This window comes from Patella vulgata, chromosome 2 (genome assembly GCF_932274485.2).
Source record: "Patella vulgata chromosome 2, xgPatVulg1.2, whole genome shotgun sequence".
NCBI lineage: Eukaryota > Metazoa > Mollusca > Gastropoda > Patellidae > Patella > Patella vulgata.
The window spans coordinates 39,072,004-39,081,156 of record NC_065880.2 but is presented as its reverse complement, the minus strand read 5'-3'; the positions used below and the strand labels follow the sequence as shown (position 1 = coordinate 39,081,156).

The following is a 9,153-nucleotide window of genomic DNA, read 5'->3' as shown; positions in this document are numbered from 1 at the left end:
AGGCCCCAGGGCCCCCCACATTAGAGGGCCCCCCACAAAAATCTCAGTTGTGTCCAGCCCCCTCCTCTAGAAATGCCATCACTCCATAGCACTCGCATTGATTGGTCCACTGAAATAAGGCCAGAATGCGCTAATTTTGTGGCAGAATTTTATTTTTTTCTGGGGTAGGTACTTCCAAATGGCTCCACACAAGTGCCTGAAATGCCAGGAAATCATGTTTCCGACCTAAAATTTTTGAAGTAACTTTGGCGCTCGCGATCTGCGGTCGGTATCAGGGGCCCCCCACATGTTCCAGGCACCAGGGCCCCCACCATGGTTAATCCGGCGTTGCCTAGTGGGTCTTTAGCACAGCAGTGCAAGGAAACCAGAGAACCCAGAGAAAACCCGGGAGGTTGGATAGGCGACCTTACTCCTTGTCACGTACAACCAGGGAATCAAAACCACACCAGTTGACTCAATGACAGACCTTATTATAATACGCACACACGCTAACCACTCGGCCATTCAACCCCCCTATTGAAGATCCATTCCAAGTATATGTATTCATTTCCAATACTTAGAGAACAGACGTCAACGAGCTACATTCCCAGAAAGTTATACTATGTCACAAGTCTAAACAATTTACAGGAAAAATGCATTCATTTAATAATGAAAACATTATCTTTGTATTTCATTTCAGGGAGAGAAAAAACATTATATTTGATGTGAGGATTTTTTGACATTTTTATTTGTTATTGGTGCTATAATACTCAGGAATTAAACTTTGCCTTAAAATGGGAGAATGGGGATAATGGCTGCTTTTCCATACAGCATTCCACGGACAGAGTCAGAAATGATTGTAACACAGTCCAACATATTAGTTGATGTAAGTATCATTTATGTTATTAGTTTTATGGCTGAAACAAATTTTAATCTCTGGAAATGTGGTTATGATTAGATTATGTTATACCCCCATGTTTATATGGATGTATATTGTTGACACCTACGTCCTTCAACCCATCTAACTTTTCTTGTAGACCCCTTAATTGTTGAAACAGTGATTTTAGATTTAGCCTGGATAACTTTGCTGCTGGTTGGCATGTAGGAGATCAGATAGGCCCCTTGTCTGTGTTTTGTACATGTAGTTATTCATGTATAAATTTATATCTTGTTTGTATCCATTATACATATCTTCACAAATCACATTGACTTTTCTTGTGTTCAAAGTTGTTTAAAGACCAGTTTTATTCATTATCATGTGTTCTTTCCTTTGACCTTTGATGTTTTGAATTGTGTATTAGCATTTGGTATTTTGTAACATATTTAATGTATTCTTTCTCAGTGTACTGTCTATCTTTGGATAGATCTGATGTCCTGTATGATCAAAAGCATTGTAATACAGATTAGTGCTCTGTCATCTGTGCAGTCATGGGTTGAATTCAATTCCACAATTCTACATGATAAAGAATTTGGTTGCTGCTATACCCAGACTGATTGTTGTCTGTTCATTATTTTCCTCACAATCTGATGCCATTCACTTGGCAGATACCCCCCGTCAAGAACAAGCACACCTCTCCTTACGTATAATTCCAACCACTTGTTTGCCCCCAAAACAATTCTTGCATTTAATTAGAAAAATTTAATGTTTATAATTAAAGTAATTGAAAATATTGTACTGGTTTTTTAATCAAATTCATGGATTTGCATCCTGATATAAGATAAGATTAATCAATATTTAATCAGAAAATTTTACATTTGAATGCAGTCATTAAAACTAGAACATAAGAAAGTTTCATATATGACATGGATGCCAGGAAGCATGATATTAAAATTACAAAACTTATATACTGTTTTTTGATTTAAAATTGCATCTTTGATGTGTAGAAGAAGTTTTAGAAGTTTTCTTATGAAAATCATTTGTGCATAAACAAAAAGGAGAGAGAGACAGAGAGAGAGAGAAATGAGGTTTAATGTCCACTCGACACAAACTGAGAAAAACCACGAGGTTGGACAGGCAACCTTACTCCTTGTCACGTACAAGCAGGGAATTGAAACCACACCACTTGATTCAATAACAGAACTTGTGATCCAACGCACACATGTTAACCATTCGGCCACCCAACTCCCCTAAACAAAAAGGGAGTGTAACCAGAACACCAATGATGTTGTTACAGTTACTGAACTACTATTACCAGAACACGAATGATGTTATTACAGTACTGAACAAGCGGGGAGTTGTAACCACGCCACATAACCTTGTGATCTACTGCGTATAAGGTAAACCATGTTATAGTTAGGTTATATGCAATATTTCAGACAGGACTGTCAATCCATTTCTGAAATGTTTCAAGTTTTATTACAAGTCGTTCATACACATAATGACCTATATAGTGGTTTTCAAGGAATGCAGCGCCCCTCTAAATGGGTCATAGTATATAGAATTAATTATATTTATTTTCTTGCCTAAAGAAACACCTATTACAAAATGTTGCTGAATATCCATACCATTAACATTAATATTGTTGCAGTTACTGAACACCCAGTACTCTAAGGTACACTTCCTGAACACCCAGTACTCTACTCTATAAAGATTAAAGATGATACAGTTACTAATTGTCTGATACCCTAAACATGTACACACATTGATCATACAGTTACTGAACATCCAATACTGTAATCCAACCTCGTGGGTTTTCTCCGGGTCCTCCTGGTTTCCTCCCACTGCTAAAGATCCCTATGCGCAAGCGAATTATTGAAATAAAATTAAACCATATGTTAGTCCCGAAATGACCTAGTTTGTGTCGAGTGGACGTTAAACCACATTTCTCTCTCTCCCTCTCTCCAATACTGTAAATAATTATATACTATTCAAAAAAAGTAGGGGATATTTGATTTTGGGGGCATAATACTAAAATATGCAAATGACTACGAAAAAAGTCACTATAGAACCTAACAGAAGAAACATTTCCAGTTACATGTGACGCCCAAACGCACCGATAGCTACCGCATGGAATGCAGGTGATGCTTGGGATCATCATGGGGGTCCAACCCAAGATTTGCACGACTCTGACTTTGAATGTTACAGTCATTGTGGCATTGAATTCCAGGGTGGAAACATCAGTTTAATTGTTTTAGTGACCAGAAAACAAATTTTGATATGTGTCGGCTTACCCAAAATGAAAGGTTACGTGCCCTTGGCATGCTACAGATCGGCACAACACAGGCGGTTGTGGCGCGGACGATGAATGTTTCTCAGTCTGTCATAAGCAGGCTATGGTCCAGATACCGTGATACACAATCTGTACAGGACAGACCACGCTCAGGTCGACCAAGGGCGACAACTCAAGCCCAGGATCGATTTATCCGTACCTTGGCCTTGAGAAATCGTGTCATCACAGCAAATCAGATCAGCGCTCGTCTTCAAACAGACACTGGTGTGAGAGTGAGTGGCCAGACGATTCGGAATCAACTGCATAGGGGTCACCTTCGCGCCCGACGTCCTCGCGTGATCCCTTGTTTGAGAGATCATCACATTCAGGCAAGACGTCGTTGGTGTAGGGATCGTCAACACTGGGATAATCGTCGCTGGAGCAATGTGATGTTTTCAGATGAGTCAAGGTTCACTGTTGATTTTTTGGACAGACGTAGGAGGGTGTGGCGTCGTCGAAACGAGCGCTTCCAAGACGTTAACGTCATCAGACATGATCGATTTGGGGGTGGTTCTGTTATGGTGTGGGGAGGCATCACTGTTGCTGGAAGAACGGCTTTACATGTTGTTGCAGGGCGTGTTACAGGCCAGTACTACCGGGACAACATCTTGGCAGTCCATGTTGTGCCGTTCGCATGACGTCATGGCCGCCGTTTCATCTTCCAGGATGACAACGCAAGATGTCACAGGGCCAGGATCGTTACAGGTTACCTCCAACAACAGAACATCACCACATTACCTTGGCCAGCTCTGAGTCCCGACCTCTCCCCCATCGAGCATGTCTGGGACATGCTTGGACAGAGGTTACGTCAACGTCAACAACGTCCTGCCAATGTCCAAGAACTTGCTGCTGCGTTGCAACAGGAATGGGACAATCTGGACCAAAATGACCTTAGACGTCTCATTAGGAGTATGCCACGTCGGATCAATGCTTGTTTGGCAAACAGAGGAGGATTTACCCGTTACTGACTTGGTTCAGATGCTGTGGTAACTTTGCTGTTTGACCCCGGTTTTAATTTAACCTTTATAATGGTCAGTCTGTGCCTTACTTAGTCTAACGATCATTTGGAATAAATCGATGAATGTGAACTTCATTTCATTTTGTCATTTGTTTCTTCGTCAGTTTCATTAGGTGACTTTAATAACACTTAAAAATCAAATATCCCCTACTTTTTTTGAATAGTTCTAACAATAATTATGGTACTATATAACAATAATGTTAATGTTATGGTACCAGCTACCTTCAACACATTTAATTTGAACTTCATATTTATTTAGTTGGGTATGACGGGCAGATGCGGTCACAATGGGCCATTTATATGACTTACTAATTCCATTTATATGACTTACTAATTCCATTTATAAAGCTTTATAATTCCATTTATAAAGCTTTATAATTAATTACTTACTTAGGCACGTGTGGACGCTGAAACCCATCGAAATGGGTGACTGAATTGAATATTATTTTCATAGTTTGATAAATAATTATGAAACTACGTAATTATTTATCAAGTCTTATAAATCCATTTATATAACTTAGAAAATAATCGGCAATCTCCGTACTCCTTCGTTGAGTCGGCCAATTGGCCAATCAAATCCCTCGTTACATATAGCGGTGTTTTACCTTTCATGGCGGCTATTGTAAACATAAAATGACGAGAATAAGTTTTATGCATGTTTTAGTTATCCTAGCGTCAATTTACTTTGCTAAGGTCACCGCTCCCCCTCCACCCACCGACCGGGGTAGTTCTTTTCAAAATGAAGGTTTCGTATGAGAGGGTGTACAACGTGCCGTGCGGCACGCGTGGGCTATGAGGGAAGTTTTCTGAACGTGCCATGCGGCACGCGTGGGACCAAGCCCTTGAAGACAACATACCCTCATTCTGACCATGGTCATCTTCTGCAGGAAGATTAGTGCGTCCGAATTCCATTAAAGGAAAAAATGTACGAATAAAATGATGTAGGCCCTATGACACCGACGCACACAACTCGAAAACCGCGGACGGGAGTGGGAGGGGTTTGCCATTCAGTAAGACGACCTGTGATTGGCTGGCCGAAGCATCCTCGGGAATTTCCGGGCAGATGTACGAACTTTCCCGAATATTTAGTTCGTTAGATAATTCATTTATAAGACTTAGAAAATAGATTTATATAGCTACCATATTATTTACAAGACTTTATAAATCATTTATCAAGCTATGAAAATAATATTCAATTCAGTCACACGCTTCGAGGGGTTTCAGCGTTCGCACGTGCCTAAGTAAGTAATTAATTATAAAGCTTTATAAATGGAATTAGAAAGTCATATAGATGGAATTAGTAAGTCATATAAATAGCCCATTGTGACCGCATCCGCCCGTCATAGTTGGGGGGGGGGATGGTTAGATCTTAAGGTATGTTATTCAGTTAGGTACGTGCCATGGTTTTCATTCCCCACTTGTACGTGTCATGGAGTTGGGTCCTCCGGTTTTCTCTTACTGCTAAAGACCCCCCTAAAGAATTATTGAAATAAAATTGTATGACATGTAAGTCCCAAAATGACCTAGTTTATGTTGAGTGGACATTATACCCCATTTCTCTGTCTCTCTCTCATATTCATTTAATACTGGTAGCCAAACCTTTCCAGCATTAACTGAAAAACTTTGTAAAGATTTTGAATGTTATCAATTAGTTACTGCCTTGTGACTTCTGACATTGTATATCACAACCTGTCTGAGATATTATTTAATTGTGGAAGTCGATGATACTGAAGATATTTCACATATGCACTATCATTAGCTTGTACTTTCTCCATTTAGCAAGCTAATAATAAGCCATCTGATTGCTGATACATGTATCAATCTACCATAATTATATTTCTGACTATTGACGATCGATCTATGTTCATCTCATTTCAACTTTCTTACGACAAAATCCCAAGAATTTACCCTTCCTCTTTTGCTGTGTCCGAGTTTTCCATTTCCTAAGGAATTACTGAACTTATTTGAACTTGTTAAGTTATATAGCTATTGGCTATTATTGATCCACTAAGAGTATGGTCGATGTCATGTTATCTCAATCATTAATGTATGCAATAACCTTATTTATGTATACATCCAACTGGTTCACAAACAGGCATCTTTGATGTTACTGAATTAAATTAGATACTGAATATTGGTTAATTTACCAAAGTGTTGAAAGCAAAAAATTCCACCAGCATTTTAAGTGAAGCTGTGTTTAATTGAGTTAATGAGACTTACCATTTGCCTTAAGCAAATAAACTGTTTTATTAAAGACATTATTTGGTCAGGTAATTCTTTTTGATAGCCTGACAGAGAAGTTTTAAGTGTGATCGGCCATTTGGTTCTAGGGGTTGATGTTTTGTCTGCTTCTTGGAAATAAAAGAGAATTGATTTCCCATTACCAAGAGAAATGGAGACAAGTTGGATAGAATAAAAAAGTCTTTAGGGTAAAGTTACTGCTATCGCGACTCTGATTTCCACCTTTTTATTACTGACCATTGACATTGGCTAGAAAGAATTTGGCAGAAGTCTGTAGCAGAAGTGAGAGAAACGATTGGATAGCTAGAAGAAGTGGATACATAGGTCAGACTATAAGCTAGTATTGGTACTATAGCGATTGACATCTAACACGTTGAGTAAGTCGCGGTTAATGTGATAATGGAGAATTACCTCATGTATCAATAATAGCTTACGACATGGAGATTTAATCTCTTTTTCTTAAGTGTTTATTGATGTTATGCATTACATATTTTATTCATTTTCACGATTAATATTTATCAATAGATAATCTTCATAGTGCGGTGCTTGGGATATAACGTCAGTGTAATAATTCTGATTCAGCAAAAAAAAATATTGCTAGTGAAATACGGGTAATGTGACGATAAAAGACAAAGTAATAATTGGAGATTGGTTTTCTGTCTCATAAATATCTGTTTTCCATTTTCTTACGAATAAAAATAAAGCGCGGGATTGGAAATTGGGAAAAAAGTATTGTATTATTTTGATATACCCAGGAGATAGCAGTGGATTGGAAAAGCATAGACTCGGTGTGGAAAGTTTATTGCAAATCTTATTAAGTGAGATTGATGGTGTACACCACACAAGTTAAAGAAAAGGCTTCAGATAGACCTGACAATGGAGTTTTAGTCTTGGAGGTTTTTTTTTTCTCTCTCCCTGTTCACTCATGGCTATAATGACACGTTAAGTCTGGCACTTTAGGGTATGATCAAAAACAGCACTTGAATGAAATCGGTTTCTCTAAAAAGATTTTAAAGGAGATATATTTGAAAAACGCAGTCGTGTCGGACTGTCATAATCTGGTTAAGTGTATTTGATGCTGGAGGCGAAAAATATCTGACACCGGCTAGAAAAACATTTAATCTTAGAGAGAAGCCATATTCCTGATATAGAATCAGTTGCATGCCTTGTAAAGTCAAAGGAGTTTAATTGATTTTAAATTGATCAAATCGTTTTTACATTCAAGTGTAATTGTTTCTGTTAGATTGTTATTTTTTTTTCTCGGATATCAGCATCAAAGAAAACTTGGATAAAATTTGCAGGAGTGTGTTGTTCATGTGACTGCTTTAATTACAGTGCAAGTGGATATCAGTGTTGAGATTAAATAATGGAAACTATATCAGAATTAACAGATATTAATTTATTATGTCAGGTAATTGTATTGTTCCTACGTTTACACATTTTTATATTTGGATTTTATAGTTTTTGAATATTTATTATCCTGCCCTGTTTTATAGATATTTGGGATGGGAATGTAAGATGCAAAATTGTTGGTTATGTTCATTTCTCTTGTTTGGCGAATTTATGTTATCTGCCATTATGATGAGGACAGATCTGAATAGAATGTATAAATTGAAAGGAATGAGGTTGAAAGTCAACACAGTACTTCTGTTATTTAGACTAACATATACCTGGTAGTAGTTTTTCGTTCTATGTGCAGATCTAGATGCAGAAATTTGTTAAATCGTTGTCATTTCTGCTCAATTTCTTTAAAGACACTGATAAAATCATTTACATTCTTTGAACAACATCTAATTATTCATGGCTTATTCTACACTGAAATATACTCAAATTTATTATTAAACATTTTATTAAGAAAACAAAACCAAGTTATCATCAGTGATAGAGAAATGAAGTTTAATGTCCACTCGACACAGCCTAAGTCTTTTGGGACTAACACATAGTTCATTTTTATTTCAATCATTCGCTCGTGCTTAGGAGTCTTTATCTATGGGAGGAAACGGTATACCGTTTAGAAACTTTGCAGAGGAATGGAAATTTAGGATTAAAAAATCCCCAAAATGATGATCAGAGACTTTAAAATCTAACTGCAAATGGAAATGAAATGAAATGGGGTTTAACATCCTACTTTTCTGAACTGCAAAAGGGTCTTATGTCCTACCCACATGTAACACAAATTTACATCCCATTTCAGTAAATTTGCTTGTTGATCTTGCAATTGTTCTTTCAAGCAAGTATGTGAATTTGAAAAACGCTATACCTGAATTGGAACTCATGTTCCTTGATCATCATTGCTGGATAGCCCACACATGACAATTATAAGAATTTGGCATGAATGGTGTGTCTGTCGGTGAAATTTATAGGATTAGAGTAGGAAGAAGTTTTAGGAATATCAGAGAAATGAAACGTATGCCTGTGCAATTAGCAAATGGATTGAGTACCATTCTGGACAATCAACAATAGTTCTGGTCATTGAGCAGTCAATTTCATTGCCATTACAAGTAATAAGGTTACGAAGTTTCCATTTGTGTCCATTTTATTGCCAGACGACCACAATTTTTCGAGCACCGGTGCAGACATACATTCGTAATGCTAACAATTTGATTTATAATCAGGGTTCTATAGTGAGAGTTCTTTATTTATATATACATATGTAGCAACTGGTCTCTTATTCTTAACGACTGCTCCAAAATTGTGTATTAGCCG

The 9,153-nt window shown here is 37.5% G+C and overlaps 1 protein-coding gene across 1 annotated transcript in view; it reads left to right on the top strand.

Moving 5' to 3' along the window:
- The first annotated feature begins 703 nt into the window (after positions 1-703).
- Positions 704-9,153, top strand: part of LOC126811791 (rhomboid-related protein 3) — a 34,721-nt gene continuing 26,271 nt past the window's right edge. Inside the window, exon 1 of the mRNA XM_050537703.2 lies at positions 704-865. Within this exon, the coding sequence (XP_050393660.1) occupies positions 782-865 (84 nt within the window). The 5' untranslated portion in view covers positions 704-781. The remainder of the gene's footprint in view (positions 866-9,153) is intronic.